Source organism: Muscardinus avellanarius (assembly GCF_963383645.1).
Source record: "Muscardinus avellanarius genome assembly, chromosome: 19".
Taxonomy (NCBI): Eukaryota; Metazoa; Chordata; class Mammalia; order Rodentia; family Gliridae; genus Muscardinus; species Muscardinus avellanarius.
The window spans coordinates 23,547,654-23,563,751 of NC_137805.1; the positions used below are offsets into that span (position 1 = coordinate 23,547,654).

The 16,098-nt window shown below is 34.6% G+C and overlaps 1 protein-coding gene across 1 annotated transcript in view; it reads left to right on the forward strand.

The window, feature by feature from the left end:
• Positions 1 to 15,862, forward strand: part of SYCP2 (synaptonemal complex protein 2) — a gene marked incomplete at both ends in the record, with an annotated part of 46,555 nt that extends 30,693 nt beyond the window's left edge. The window contains 16 exons of the mRNA XM_080716476.1: positions 432 to 502; positions 590 to 647; positions 1,122 to 1,177; positions 1,840 to 1,897; positions 2,650 to 2,818; positions 5,445 to 5,482; positions 5,938 to 6,108; positions 6,891 to 7,077; positions 9,400 to 9,507; positions 11,403 to 11,520; positions 13,565 to 13,669; positions 13,853 to 13,952; positions 14,391 to 14,449; positions 14,595 to 14,673; positions 14,779 to 14,835; positions 15,785 to 15,862. Of these exons, the coding sequence (XP_080572602.1) occupies positions 432 to 502; positions 590 to 647; positions 1,122 to 1,177; positions 1,840 to 1,897; positions 2,650 to 2,818; positions 5,445 to 5,482; positions 5,938 to 6,108; positions 6,891 to 7,077; positions 9,400 to 9,507; positions 11,403 to 11,520; positions 13,565 to 13,669; positions 13,853 to 13,952; positions 14,391 to 14,449; positions 14,595 to 14,673; positions 14,779 to 14,835; positions 15,785 to 15,862 (1,512 nt within the window). The remainder of the gene's footprint in view (positions 1 to 431; positions 503 to 589; positions 648 to 1,121; positions 1,178 to 1,839; positions 1,898 to 2,649; positions 2,819 to 5,444; positions 5,483 to 5,937; positions 6,109 to 6,890; positions 7,078 to 9,399; positions 9,508 to 11,402; positions 11,521 to 13,564; positions 13,670 to 13,852; positions 13,953 to 14,390; positions 14,450 to 14,594; positions 14,674 to 14,778; positions 14,836 to 15,784) is intronic.
• Positions 15,863 to 16,098: the final 236 nt, after the last annotated feature.

A 16,098-nucleotide genomic window follows, 5' to 3' on the forward strand; every position in this document is an offset into this window, starting at 1 on the left:
TTTGTCCTTCTTTCACTTAGCATAATATTCTCCAAGTCGATTCACATTATGGCAAATAGTAGAAACTCCTATTTATAAGGCTGAAGTGTGTGTGTGTGTGTGTGTGTGTGTGTGTGTGTGTGTGTGTGTGTGTTGATAGTTTCCTTGCCCATTCATCTGTCAAAAGACCCTTGATTGTTTTTATGTCTTGGGTATTAAAAGTAATGCTCCAGTGAACATAGGAGTAAAGATATCTTTCTGAGGTGGTGATTTTATTTCTTTTGGGTATGTTTTTATTCAACTTATACTAAGAAAAATGTCATATTTATAGTAGTAAAAGCACAACTAGAAAATATATGAAAATTTAATTGTACATATGACTTGTTTACCACATATAGTAAATAGTAATGTACATGTTTAAATGGTTTTATGTAAACTACTTTTGCATTTAGGAAAAAGTTAAAAAAAAAAGCCACAGAAAACTGAAGACCACTTATGTTAATGTTACTTCTGAATGTCCATTGTAAGTAATTTTTCATTTCCTTCATATTTGAAGAGTGTAAATGTATTTATTGTGTAATAGAGCTAATGTTTGTCTTCATTTTCACAGGAATGATGTTTACAATTTTAATCTGAATGGAGCTGATGATCCTATTATAAAACTTGGAGTAAGCTAAAAATCGATAATTATTTTGTACTTATTCAGTTGTTATTTTGCATTTACTATACACTTAAAAGTGTACTAAAGTGCAACTTCTTGCAGAGATACTTTAAATTTTTTAAAGATATGTAGCCATTTGCTTGGATAACCAGGCTAGATGTATCTAATTTTTTTTCTCAAATCTTTCGGAATAAGATAGAGAAAAATGAGTAACTGGGGGCTTGGGAATAAAAGGACTTAGACTTACTATAATGATAAAATGGTTTCCTTTACTGATGGGATATATTTAAAACAAATGTTGTTTTCAATATATTTTATTACCTTTCTTCTAAAAGGAAAATACTATACTATGCTTAATTTTATTGTCAATTCTTATGGTTCTGCAAAATGATAGAAACTAGATTTTATGCTTAATTTCTTATTTTTGTTTACCTTACTTTGACACTAAAAACATTATTTTTAATGTTTATTCATCATATAGATTGAAGAATTACAGGCTACAACTAGAGAAGCTTGCGTGGATAATTCAACAAAATTGTAGGTGTTTTATTGTAACTAACTAGATCAGATTAAAATTGAGCTCCATCTGTCTTTCCTCTTAAATAATATTTCCCTCCAGCTTGTCTTTCTGAGAGTTTTTAACATAGGAGAAGAGTGAATAAAGATGCTATTGTCATGATTACTATCATTATAATTCTGTACTTCAGCTTTTACTTTAAAAGTTAATATACAAATTAGTTACTTTGAAATTTAGTTGTATATCTTAGATCATAAAACTAAAAAAAAGTAGTACTTTAATCTGATCTTATTATTTTATATAATTAACTGAGGTCAGAGAGAATAAGACTAGAATTCTATAACTAGTAAAAACAAAAAGTCTGAAAAATCAGATCTAACCTCATGTCTAGTGCATGTTATCTTAAGAAAACAAGTATGATGGGTATTTTTAAATTAATACAGCCGGGCATGGTGGTGCACGCTTGCAATCCCAGCATTTGGGAGGCTTACACAGGAGGATCTGGGTTCGTGGACAGCCTCAGCTACTACTTAGGCCCTTTGCAACTCAGTGAGACCCTGTTTCAAAATAAAAATAAGAATAAAAAAATAGGGCTGGGGGTGTAGCTCGGAGGTAGAATGCCCCTGGGTTCCATCCCCAGTAGCCCCCCCCCAAAAAAAATTAATACATGTTTCTATTTAAGGGTAAGTTTAAGGAATCATGATGAACTTGAATCTTCTCTCAAAGTAAAAGATAAAAGAGTAAGTTATAATACACTAATGTGTTCTATGAACAATAGGATTTCTTTTAATAACTTTTTAACACCAACTATTGTAAAAGAAATAGAAAACAAAACGATTTCAATTTTTTATTCCTCTATGAAATTATCCATGTTCATATGACAACTTCTTTTCCTCTGAAAGTATCATGTTACATCTCTGTGAAAGTAAGTAATTAGAACATCAACACCAAAATACAGATCTCATGATTTGATTTGTTTTTCTTAGTAACATTCTTAGATAAATCTTTGTCATTTGGATTAGTATGTTAAAAAATGAGAAATTCTTCTGTATTTTTGGGGGGTAGCTTAATAAGTCAGTCACAAAAAATGAAAGGTCAGATCTTTTCCCTCATTTGTGGAAACTAGGGTGAAATGGGAACACAGGAGGGACTCCAGACAAAGGAAGAAAAATCTTAGTGGAGTGAGGGAGGGGACCTATGGGAGAGAGGTAGGAGGGGAGAGAGACGTGGTGAAGGAAACGCTAAATGACCAGTATGTACATGCACAGATTTATCAGTGGCAGTCACTGTGCTGTGCATGGGGAGGGGGAGGGAGGGAGGAAGGGAGTAGAAGGGAAACGGAGGGTTCATGAGTGCTGTGTGCATGTGTGTCCTAGCACTCTGAACGTCCTCATGGTGGATGATTACATCATACCAATAAAATTGGAAAAATGTCTTTAGTTAAGTGTAAAAGCATATTTCTTCATCTTTTTCAATTATCTTTCTTTTGTAGATTATGACAAATCATAAAAAGAAAAGCCCCTTCAGTGATGATGAAACAGAACACAGATGTGATGACAGCAAGACTGATATTAGCTGGCTAAGAGAACCAAGATCAAAGCCGCAGCTAATAGACTATAGCAGAAATAAAAATGTGAAGAGATGCGAAAGTGGGAAACCAAGTAAGAAATTACTTTTTAGAGAAACGATGCAAGTAATTTTGCCATTTCATTTGTGTAAAATGCTTTATTGGCTGCCAAGTGTCTATTTTTGTATAGAGATAGTTTATAGCATACTCTTAGGAATAGGACAAAACACTTTCGTGGTTATGTTTTTTATTATTTTGGTACTATGGTTGTATTTAATTATCTCTTTTTCAAACAGGACTACTGGCAGCCGGGCGTGGTGGCACACGCTTGTAATCCCAGCATTCGGGAGGCTGAGACTGGAGGATCGCAGTTCGCGGACAGCCTCAGCTAGTTAGTGAGGCCCTCTGCAACTCAGTGAGACCCTGTTTCAAAAAATAAAGAATAAAAAATAGGGCAGAGGATGTAGCTTGGAGTTCAAATGCCCCTGGGTTCCATTCCCAGATCCACACAACAAAAAAACAAACAAAATAACAGGACTATAGGGACACAAAATACAATTCGTTATGATCCTTGGTTCATGACATACTTCAGTCGCTCTTTTATTCATGGCTACTACTGTTATTTAGCTAATTAATTATTATAAATACTGCAGTAAGTACTCATGAACTCAGCACTCTAACAAAAACAGAGTTTAGGCCACGATGCTAACCTTCATCTATTTACTGTTATTTACATTTATATATTTACTTCTCAACATCCCAGCTTACATACTTTTCAGAAATTCATTTAAATGAAAAATATCTAACACAATGAAAACAATTTTCTTCCAGAACTTTCTGATACCTAAATCTCCCACCAAGTATTTTCCTAGACTATAGCTTTTGCCTTTCCCTTTCCCTTATGATAATGAATCTATTGCCATAACTGAATGAATGAGAGCTGAGAGCTTGAGGTGTAGGTTTTGGCTAAAGACAATTACCATTTTCATAACTGAAAAATCAATAGCAATGCTTTAAAAATATATCTTGTATACTTGATTTTTAAAAGAAGACAATGCTATAAGTGTTGATTCCATTAAATTAAATTTATACTTATTTTAAAGGAACTAGCTCTTATTTCAGGATTAAAACAATTAGTAGGGATCTGTGGGGCCAGGTGTAAGAGGGATAGGGCTTAAAAAGAAGTAGAAATCGACAGGCATGAATTTTGGCATTTATTTATTTATTTATTTATTTATTTATTTATTTATTTATTTGGTGGTATTGGGGTTCCTGGAAGCACTTCTATATCTGGGCTACACTCCCAGACCTATTTTTTTAGTTTTGGAAACAGGGTCTCTTAAGCCAGCGTGGCTGGCTTCGAACCTGCACAATCCTCCTGTCTCCGCCTCCCAAGTGAGGGGATTACAAGCGTGTGCCACCACGCCCGGTGTCTGGCATCTGTTTAGAAATGTGGCTGGATCTTGAAAGCAGATCAATGTCCGACCAGATTCATCAGGAAGAAAAGGCAGAATTATCATATGTAGAAGGGTCAGAGCTATGAGATAGCATAGTATACTCAGGAAACACACCTGCGGAGTCGCTGGAACACAGGTTATACTTGTGGGAAAATAGTGAAAGGTGAGGCCAGATCTTGGTCATGGAGTATGGACTCGGAAGAAGTGTAATGTAAGAACACGCTAAGATTCTTATGTCCTCGGGAAGCTCAGTGTTTGATGGGAAGATGTACAGAATAAAGACTTAAAACATAAAGTAGAAGGTTAAAAACCTCAGGGAGATTTTAGAGGTAAATGCTTACAAAATTGAACTTCTATATGAATTATTATGTTTAAATGATCAAATGGCAAATTAATATGTATGAACTGGCTGATTGTTAGGATTAGAGACCCTTTCTTGCTGTTCTTCCTTGACTTGGATAATATCATTTTTTTTTAGCTTCAGAGAATATTTAGAAAGCTAGTGTTATCCTTGGAAGGGATGCACAAGCTGCTATCAGTAATAATGGATCAGACTTTGATACATCATGATGTGTGGAAAATGAAGCAGATCATAGAATATTGCATAGGACATGATATTATAAAGTTCATTCTACTTAAAGATACATATCTCTGAAATCTTTTTTTGACAAAAAGTAAGTGAATGAGAAACACAGATTTCAGGGTAGTGACTACTTTTTTACCAGAGGGGATATGGAGGATAGTGTTATCAAGAATACACAGTTCTTAAATTTAGTGATAGGCTTCTAGTTGTTAACTTCATAACTTATATTTCATATACTCTTACATGTTTGAAGGGTGTGCTTATATAAAATAAAGGAGGAAAAGGGAAATTGGCAAATAATGTCATATCAAACACCATACAGTAAAAGTTATCAGTTTTTGAATGAGTTTAAAGATACATTCTTTTCTGTCTGTGCCACAGTGCCACAGGGGTACTAAATAGAAAGTTCAAGGGAGGAGCTCTCCCACAGCAGCCCGTCATCTCGAGAATCAAATTCATCAGCAAAAGAGTTGAGAAGCTTCGGGGGAAAGGGGAGCTAGCCGTATGTGGGTAGCTTGAAGCCACCTGATAAAGAGAGATTCATTAAATGCTAACACATTCTTTTTTTTAAAATGAAATATAATCTTGTTATAAAATTTATATATGTAGAAATGTTCTAAGCAAACTAATGTCAATTCTTATATATTTGAAAATTTTATTCTTATTTTCTTGAATTGCAGGACCATCCTCAGAAAAAGGAGAACCAAGATCTAAAATGGTAAAACAAGAAGTTTGTGTTCAATCATTCCGTCAAAGTTATTTTTTGTTATATTATAATTATTTTGCCATTTCATAATTTTTCTATTAGCAAAGGCTTGTTTTCCATAATTTTTCTGCCTTTGCATACTTTGTCTTGCTTTCTGAATTTTTGCTCTTCTCATGTTGGCCTTATTTTGAGTCTTTTTTATTCTATGTGGTTATAAGTATCTATGATCTTTTACTTAAGTAATACATATCAGGCCTCTTGAAAATTGATGAACGAGAAGAAGATAATTGGAATGGGAAGATAAAATAGCGTCATTGAAAGCTATTAACCCAGAATCATTTCATTCCTACTAAATTTTTATGTATGTCTTGTCACAGTGACAATTTTATAACTAACAGGATATATAGGTTCTATTTCTTATATCTCAAATACTAATATAATAATATTCAGGAAATTTTCTTCTAAAGGTACCCAATAAAAATGTCACTAAAAAAGTAGATGAGACTGTTTCATATGGCAGAACCAGACTTCCAAGAAAAGCAGCAAAAACCAAAAAAAATTATAAAGATCTTTCAAATTCAGAATCAGAAAGTGAGCACGAATTTTCACATTCATTGACAGAGGAATTGCTAGTAAAGGTAAATAGATGTAATTCAGATTAGTAATTTCTAAAAACCTCTTAAAACGCTAAATACATATTGTATAAAAATGTCAAATTTATCTTGTCAACATTTATATTATTTAACCTTCTATGTGAGAAAACATTTTTACACTAATTCTAAAAATCTGTCCTCTAAGCAATATAATGCAAGTTGTCTATTAGGTAATATAAGTTGTCACTAGTGTTACAAAACAAATGCTTAGTTGTAGTAAAATTATAACTTTAAAATGATATCTTTAAAATAGAGAAGTACTTGATCTTTCTAAATAACGCTTCAGTAAAGTACAATCTATCGGGAGGCTATGGATTTTCTCTTGAGTGAATGCAGAACTATTGCTGTTAGAGGTGCTTCCCATGTATTGCCCAAATTTTGCCCATCCTTATGTCTCATAATATTATAGACATAGTTCCAGCCATTTATGTTTGAAAACTTTTCTTTTAAAAAAGTAAACCATTTAAAACATATAGTGCTTACGAGGTGTCTGCTGTAATTTTAAGTACTTTATGAACTTATCTTCTTAAAATCTGGTAAGTAATATAATTAGTGCTATTACTGTCATCCCATTTTACAATGAGAGCTTGAGGCTCAAGGAGGAACTTGCACAAGGCCACATGTAGAGGTAGGATCTGAACTCAGAGAATCAGGTATTGAATATTTAAATTTAATGCACATATATTTAAGTGTGATTTAATTGTTTTTGGTGTCTAAATGTAAGTATCTGTTTTCAAGTCTAATTCCAAAGTCCTCAACACATTTAGGAGGACACCCATTCCAGAACCCAAACCAGGAGACCTGCAGAGAAACAGCAGAAAGTCACCTCTGCAGAAACCCAAGAAGAGCCTTCAAAAGAGTGGAAACTTGAGCCTCTAAAGGACACCGCCAGAGACAGGAGCCTTCATCTCTCTCCTCTCTCTGAGAGTCCTTCATCTATAGAAGTAATGAGATGTCAGTATCACTTAATTTTCCTTGCATTTTGGTTGAATAGTCAATTTCTTACCATAACTTTAATTATGTAAAAATATAATTGGAAGACTAATTTTGAGGGCTATATTTAAGATAGTTAAAACTGTGTGTGTGTACTGTGTGTGTGTGTACATATATATGTATATATACATACATACTGGGGACATACATACGGGGATTGAACCCCAGTCAGGGGCCTTTTTTTTTTTTTTTTGGTGGTACTGGGGTTCCTGGAAACCCTTCTACCTGAGGGCTACACTCCTAGACCAATTTTATACTTTTTATTTGGAAACAGGGTCTCAAGCCAGCACAGCTGGCTTCGAACCTGCATGATCCTCCTGTCTCCGCCTCCCAAGCACGGGCATTACAAGAGTGCACCACCACACCCGGTGAACCCCAGGGGCCTTTTACTCTGAGCTATATCCCCATCCCTTTCCACTTCTTATTTGGAAATAGAGTCTTGCTGGGTTGCTAAGAGCCCTGCTAAGTTGCCAAGGCTGGTTTCAAACTTGTGATTCTCCTCTCTCAGCCTCCCAAGTATTGGGATTACAGGAGTGCACTACCATACCTACCTAAAACTTCATTTTTTAAACTAGTTAAATCTATTAACTTGGATTTTGCTGCCTTTGGAACAATGTTACTAGAATATTGAAGTTTTCATGTTAGAAATTAAAGATAACACCGGGCGTGGTGGCGCACGCTTGTAATCCCCATGCTTGAGAGGTGGAGGCAAGAGGATGGCGCAGGTTCGAAGTCAGCCGCGCTGGCTTAAGAGACCTTGTTTCCAAAAATAAAATAGGTCTGGGAGTGTAGCCCGAAGGTAGTAGGGCTTCCAGGAACCCCAGTACCACAAAAAAAAAAGAAATTAAAGATACCAAGTGCCCCTCAATATGGAGAATATTAACACATTTATAAATTATGATGTTAAACTTCAACTAAAAGCTTAATGTGCTTTAAGCTGAAAATACATTTTACAGAATTAAAGAGATTTCTATTTTTTCCTTTTTACCATTCATTGACAAGAGTCCAAGGAATATCAGGATTATCCTGTGGACTAACAGCTGATTTTCTTCATAAACAATATTTTGTTTTTTTAAAAACTACAAAGTAAGCCGGGCGTGGTGGCGCATGCTTGTAATCCCAGCATTCGGGAGGCTGAGGCCGGAGGATCGTGGTTCGCAGACAGCTTCAGCTACTTAGTGAGGCCCTCTGCAACTCAGGGAAACCCGGTTTCAAAATAAAGAATAAAAAATAGGGCATAGGGTGTAGCTCGGAGTTCGAATGCCCCTGGTTCCATCCCCAGACCCACCAAAAAATAAAAATAAACTACAGAGTAAAGAAAGTTCACGTTTCTTGAAGCTCTGGTATATATGTGCCATTCTACTATATAAGTTAGAAGATTGTATTTTTTATATCACTTTTAGTTCCATATGAGGATATTTTAAAGCATTTCTAAATATTAATCAGTTCAGTTAAATTGCAGTGCTCGAATCGGCTATTATATTTATGCCTCTCCCGAGGTATCTGTTGTGCTCTTTTTCTTCATTAATGCTCAATCACTTCCAACAAGTACACAGTGGGAAGACAGGTGAACACCCTCTGATTTGATCTGAAAGTTGTCTGCCTGAAAATTCACTTATACTATGACTTATTTTTCAGCACAGCACTCTCTTATATTTTTATGAGGAATTTAAACCAGATAATTTTCCAAGCCTTTTCCAATAATAAAATTCTATAATTTTAATATATAACACAACTTATTATGACGTTAAAATATTCAAAATAATACTTGGATTGATCATTATATTTCATCTCATACTGTAGATATTTTTGTTTGAAAATGTTTTGAGTATATATATATATATATATATTTTTGGTGGTACTGGGGGTGGAACCCAGAGGCTTTCTAAAACTCTGGGCTACACTCCCAGACCTATTTTATTTATTTGGAAACAGGGTCTCACTAAGTTGCTGAGAGCCTCACTCAGTAGCTGAGGCTGGCTTCGAACCTGTGCGATCCTCCTGTCTCAACCTCCCAAGCATGGGGATTACAAGCATGCGCCACCACGCCCGGCAAAAATGTTTTGAATATTTTTAAATTTTAAATTCAGCCATTAGTTTCCAAAGTTTTATAAAATATTTTAAACCTAATGTGTTAATTTGCAAAGAGTTTATTTTTTAAAATACAACTAAGATTTGAAGATTTGATGAATTATCAGTTATTGGAATTTAATCATGCTATTTCTAAATCAGATGTTATTAACACCTGTCATCTTTTTGTTTGTGTTTTGTGGGACACCATAGGTACAGAGAAAAAACCAGAAGAGGATTTTACTCAGGATTATGACTTTATAACAAAATCTCTGTCACCTTATCCAAAACCTTCATCACCTGAATCCTTAAATAGTAACAGTGAAGTTGAAAGTCTCATAAACTCATTCAAAACCAATGGGACAAACTTACCATGTGCAAGTAAAAGTTGCTCACCAATTCTACAACCATTAGTTTTGGTAAGAATGCATAGATTTTTCCTTCATCAAGTATATCTGAAGGTGCTAGATCATTTGCCTGTGCTCTTAATCAGACATGCCTGTTGGTCTGTTTAGGTTTGGAATGTAGTCTGGGGCCCTGAGAGAGGGGCAGCTTTCAGCCTCAGTGAGCCTGAGCGACCCCGCATAGCTCTGCAGGAGACAGCGCAGGGGGCTCCACGAAGGGCTGTGATAGGAGTGATCACTTCTCCAGAGCTGCCGCTGTGTAGCTGCACACCCAAACTGTACATTTTCTAGGTTTGGATAGACTTACAGTACAGCCACTTCTTTCAGATTTCATTATAATTCACAGTCTATAATCTTCCAAGAGACTTCAGTTACTAAAATCAGAAGTTGACAAGAATGCAGATGAAAACTACAACTGTAGTGTTTGATGTGAATTTTTATAAGGAAGTTTAAAACTAATAGGTAAATAATCTGAGTATAAATATATGTCAAAAATAAAATCTTAATTATGTCTATTTTATATATCAAGTATATATATATATAGTTTTCAATAAAATATGAGTATACATATGTAAATATGCCTGAAATATTTAAAAGTGATATTAAAGATAGGACTCAGAGTTCAAAATGAAGTAGGTAGCTGAAATATTTAATATTTATAAGATATAATTTGTATTTTGAGTTATGCTTTTTAAAGTCTTGAATAGTTTGGTACCACTTTACAAGCCTTCTCACAAGCCCTCCTTTTTGTGCTTGTGTTTTATCTATGGCTTAATTTAGATATTTTTGAAGAAGTGACAATTATAGAACTATGTTGGTAATTAACTGTGAGCTAGAACGAAGTGGATGCCTGCGTATGCACAGTTTAAGTGGAGAGATCACAATAACCAAAGTAAAGTGCTAAGTTAACTGTTTAGTCGGACAGTAAAACACAAGTTTAGGTATGAAAGGTGTCCTTTGAAAGGAAAAGAAGAGTTTAAACTAGTTTTTGTGGCTCCACATTTCCTGACTCAAAGAAATGGAAAACCTAATAAGGAAAAATGGAAACTCAGGAAGTCCAAAAAGCCAGCTCAAAATCCATTGCTGTAGGATGGCCCCTAGAAGATGTTCATTCCTGACAGTATTAAAGGTGAAATGTAAGGGACAGGAAAAGAGCCATCTAACAAGAATGGACCGCGTTTACATTGCATCGGGTTTTGGATTTGAGAAGGACGGTCAGAGGTGAATCCAGGAGTACTTACAGTATTTTTTGTGACTTCTAACATGTATTGTAGGAAAACCCTTCACCGTCTTCCTTATCCATGTCTAGTGAAGGAGGAGAGAAAATATGGTTTGACGTGCCCTGTAACACTACTCATCTGTCAGGTCTGTAGTCATAGTCTTGCTTTTGCTTTTAATCACTAGTGAAACCTCATCTAAAGGAATTGTATATTTTAAGTCATATCAAGTGACTTGCTATCAAAATATAAACTGGGTAGAATTTAATATACAGTATAAAATATAATTAACTGAGGCCGGGCGTGGTGGCACACGCTTGTAATCCCCGCGTTTGGGAGGCAGAGACAGGAGGATCATGCAGGTTCAAAGCCAGCCACGCTGGCTTAAGAGACCCTGTTTCCAAATTTAAAAAAAGTATAAAAATAGGTGTAGCCTGGAGGTAGAAGGGCTTCCAGGAACCCCAGTACCACGAAAAAAAATTATATATATATTATATATAATTAACTGAAACGAAGGCTTTTTAAATGAAAGCATTAATTATGTATTTTAAATCATGATTGTAGCACTGTTAATTGCTTTTGAACTGTTCCTCAGGCTTTGCTCAGCATCTTAGTTGCAAACGAATATATACAGATGAAAATCTAAGTAACTCCAATGAAGCGGAAGCGGAAGAGGAAGGAGAAGGGAGAGCGCACTTGCTTCCCAAGAGATGGTGCAGAGCTGAGGATGCAGGTCAGCACCCCTGTCCAAGTCGGTGGGCCAGGAGCCCACTCAGAAGGCAGTGCTGTGGAAGGTGGCTTCTTAGGGTTCAAATGACCTCATCTATGAAACCAATTCCTTTGTAAAGACAGCTTTGAATAAGTCCAAGATGAATGGAGTGTGGTCAAAAAATTCACTTTATATTAATGTAGCAAAGTTCTTATTTGCTCAGTGATGCCCATCATCATCCTATTACTTATTTCTACATTCAAAGTTTACTAGAATATGAACTATTGACATATTAGTGTATCTCTAAATACTCATGTTAACAATAATGTGGGTGTAGTTGAAAGAAGTTTTAAAAATTTCTTAAATGCTCCATTTTAAAGTTGCTATTTCTGCTTTAATAATTATGTCAAAATTTTTTATATAATTTTCATTTTTAAATTATAAAGTCTAATGAGGTCTGCCTTTGAATACATAAACCTTAAATTATACATAGAATATGAAAATAAGATTTTGTTCTCAGCCCAATGACAAGTCTAAATTGTAATAATGCATATTTTAGCTTTAGCTGATTGGTTTCACTTTTTAGTATCAAAGTATATATCCATTATCAACAAATGATTTTTTTTCCCTGAAGAGCCCTGGGACAGTAACATTTCAAATGTAGGGATGATTTGTGACAAGATCAATTCAGAATTTCAGAGGAAGATTCATGTGAGTTATCATTCTTTAAACTGTGACTTATAATATACTACACTTTTATTAGACTGTTGGCTTGTTTGATCCTTAAGAACCAAAACACCCATTCATGCTTCTAGCTTTCTGCATATGTGAAAAATTAAAATAGTTATCAGATCCAAAAACATTCTCTTGCTGGGTCTGGTGGCACACACCTGTAATCCCAGTACTTGGGAGGCTGAGGCAGGAGGATCCCAGGTTTGCAGCCAGCCTCAGCAACTTAGTGAGTCTCTGTTTCAAAAATAAAACACTAAAATAGGGCTGGCATGTATCTTGGAGGTAAAACACCTGTGAATTCAATCCCTAGTACCTAGCGTGCTTGCACACACACACACACGTCAATTCCCTAGTACCTAACACACACACACACACACACACACAGCCTTTCCTGAAAAAAACCTCTCACTTCTAAAATCTGTCCCTCACTCACTCACTCCCTTCCTTCCTCCCTCCCTCCCTCCCTCCCTTCGTTTCTCCCTCTCTCCCTCCCAGCGGTAAGTCTACTCTGAGCTAGACCCCAGCCCTTTTCATTTTTTTCTTTTGAAACAGGGCCTCACTAAGTAAGAGCACATGGCCTTGAACTTGCCATCCTCCCCAGTGCTCAGATTGCAGGTGTGCAATACCATTCCCAGACTGATTTCTCCTCTAGCTCTTTTCCTTTTTGACTTGGTTTTTGTTATTGTCTAACATTTTGGTTTTTCTGGGATTTATCTTTTCTTTTTCTTTAGGCCCCATCTTCTTTAAACATGTCTTTTAATCTCACTGAGGTGACCATTGGTGAGAATAGTGTAATACACTATGTTATACTGCGAGCTCTGTCATTGTACTTCCTTAGTTTTTAAGACTCCAGTGACATGATATATGTCAAAATGCTTCCTAAAATGATTTTTAACTATTAGTATTTTTCCACCCATATCTTTCTCTCATGTTCTTATATTAGGAATAGACTGTTCTTTTATACCTCCCTTTAATAAAAGATGTGAGTCTATATTTTTGTGAAAAATGGCAAAAGCAATAATTCAAGACTGTCCTCTTGAAGAGAATTATAATCACTAGCATATTTTGTAGGTACTATAGAGTATGGTGTTTGTAGAAACAAATGGCAAACTCAACCCTTAGTCAAAGCTTTTCTCACAGAATTAGACTCTGATCTGCTGAGCTTATTTATACAAACTTCAGTTAAAATAACTGAATTTTTATTTTTACTTTTCTAAAGTCTTTTTAGTCATTTACATTTCATGGAAAATATTTTGCTCCTGATATAATCTTGATTAAATTGTTGTTTTATGAAGAAATTTTTCGTTAAAAATGAGTATTTTTCAGATCCGACATAAAATGATGGATTATTTTACTAAGCACTCATGGAAAATGGCTGAACAACATTGGAAAGCAGTGAACCATCAAACTCGGGAGCACAGGTCTGTAAGAAAAATTTATTGTGAAAATTCTGAGTGTTTTATTCTCAGGTGTACTGAATACATGTTCTAGTTTTTATATACTCTTTTAGTATATTATAGTTACATCATAATGTAAACCATAGTGATAGTGGTATACATGCATACTAATATTTTTAAATTAACCTCATTTTGTTTCTTTAATAGGATTAATAAGCTTAATAAATTCCAATTTATTATCATAGAAGAGTTGGAGAATTTTGAAAAAGATTCACAATCTTTAAAAGATTTGGAAACGGAATTTGCGGTTTGTGCTTTTAAGAACTTAAAACTAACTTGAAGGATTAGAACTTAAAACTAACTTGTCCTAAAATAAAAAATACCCCCCCACACACAGAAAAACCCAACTAACTTAAAAACTTAATTTTAAAAAGTTACAGTTAGAAAAACCTTAGTTTACTTTCTGCTTTGAGAGAACATCCTAAAGTGCTTTTTGTCTTAAGAACATAACCTTTAATCAATTTTTTATAAACACTTAAATTATAAACAATTTTTGATAAGTACCTTTGATAATGTGGGAGAAATCTTGAGAAATTTTACTTTCATTTTTTCATCTGTAACCGCTGGAATATTCTGAGCATAAAGCCAAATTCTTATTTAAATTTGAAATACTAGAAATATGCTAGTAATGTTTTAATTTTTAATCATTTTGAAGTATAACTACTTTTTGTATCTTAAAATTTAGGACTTTTGGGACAAGATATTTGAAAAGTTCAGAGCATATCAGAGAAGTGAACAGCAGAGGTTAGTATGCCATTCTTAATGACTAGAACCTATAAAATGAGATTTTAAATTCAACAATGTTTATATGTTAAAAATTATACTATCCTCTAGCAATTATTTTTGCATTCCTGATAAATACAAAAGTCACTTATCATTTTATTGTTAGGCTTCATCTTTTGAAAACATCACTGGATACAAATGTCTTCTACAACACTGATTATGAAGAAACTGTATATACATCTGAGGTAAAGACTTCATATTTTATATGTATCTTGCTTAGTGTAGCTTGTCATTTTTCTGTAAAAGCTTTATGATAACTTCATAAGGTAAATTTGTTTACTTATTTATAGATGTGTTTGATGAAGGAAAATATGAAAATGCTACAAGACAAACTTCTTCAGGAAATGGTAAGTCAGCTAAGTTTGTGGTTTTTAAAGGAAATAATCAGCCTCTCATGTCTTTCATAGGTTTTTCTTTTTTTTTTTTTTTCTCTTTGAGTTGGGAGAAAATAGTTTTATCCCAGTGACTTTTAGTGTTCTTAAATAATGGTGATATGGTAATAGAAAAAGAATAGGGATGATTTTAATTATTTCTCTCTGCAGAGAGAAAAAGAAAATATCAATTTATAAATTGAAAAATTAGCTAAAGCAATGATTTCTTTGGACTGTTTCTAAACACTGTGCCCTGCAGCAGGACAAAGCTGCCCAAAAGGCTGTGTAGTTCAGTGGAAGAGTTCCTGTGCACTTGGACAACAAGGCTTTGTTTACTTAGATTTGGGGATAAAGAGTTGAGTTTCCAGAGACTTGGTGGACAACTTGTTGCCTCCTGGGGGAAAGTGTACCTGAGAGGGACCGAAGGCTCCACTGAGTGAACAGTTTGGATGTTTTCACCAAGCTGGAAGGCATTTTAAAATACACTTTAGCATTGATCATGGTCTATGAGATATATTAATATACTTAGGAAATTTTAATAGAACCTCAATATGCTGGGGATGAGTATGTTGTAGCTAAGCTAATATAACTTGAAGCAAACCCGAAACTACCTGATTTGGTTGATCCATGTCGACTTATTTTTCTAAACTATTTTTATTGTACTCTCTTTAAATCTAAATTTCATTGATGTAGAGATTTTGAAGATTGCTGGCCTTCTCTCAACTGATCATCTTGACTATTACTGATGATCACAGTATTTTGTAGATACATTGATACAGATCCTAGGGTTTGAGTGAAAACATTATGCAGTATCTTTATGAATAAAGCTGACTCAAAACGAATCCTTAACAGATTCTTTTAAATTTGATTGTTTTACATAGTAATGTAAAATCTGTGATTTCTCTCTCCACCCCCCTGGTCATAGCAAGAAGAGGAACTTCTTGATGTGCGCAGAGGACTGATGACATTATTCATGCATCATGAAAGAAATGTCAGTGTGTGAAATCTAGTTGTTATCACATGTATTATCTAATTCTGTTCTGTGTCTAATGAAATAACAGAGTAACTCACAAAGAAAAATATATGTCACTCAGGCAAGTGTCTCTGCATAGGAACCCCCAAATTCAAAGAAATGCCTCCTTATAAGTGAGAAAGAACCACTATAGCACAACCTCAAGCCCAAAAAGACTTTCTTACAATATTACTTTTTTTTTTTAAAGAGATAGAATGTTTTAGGAA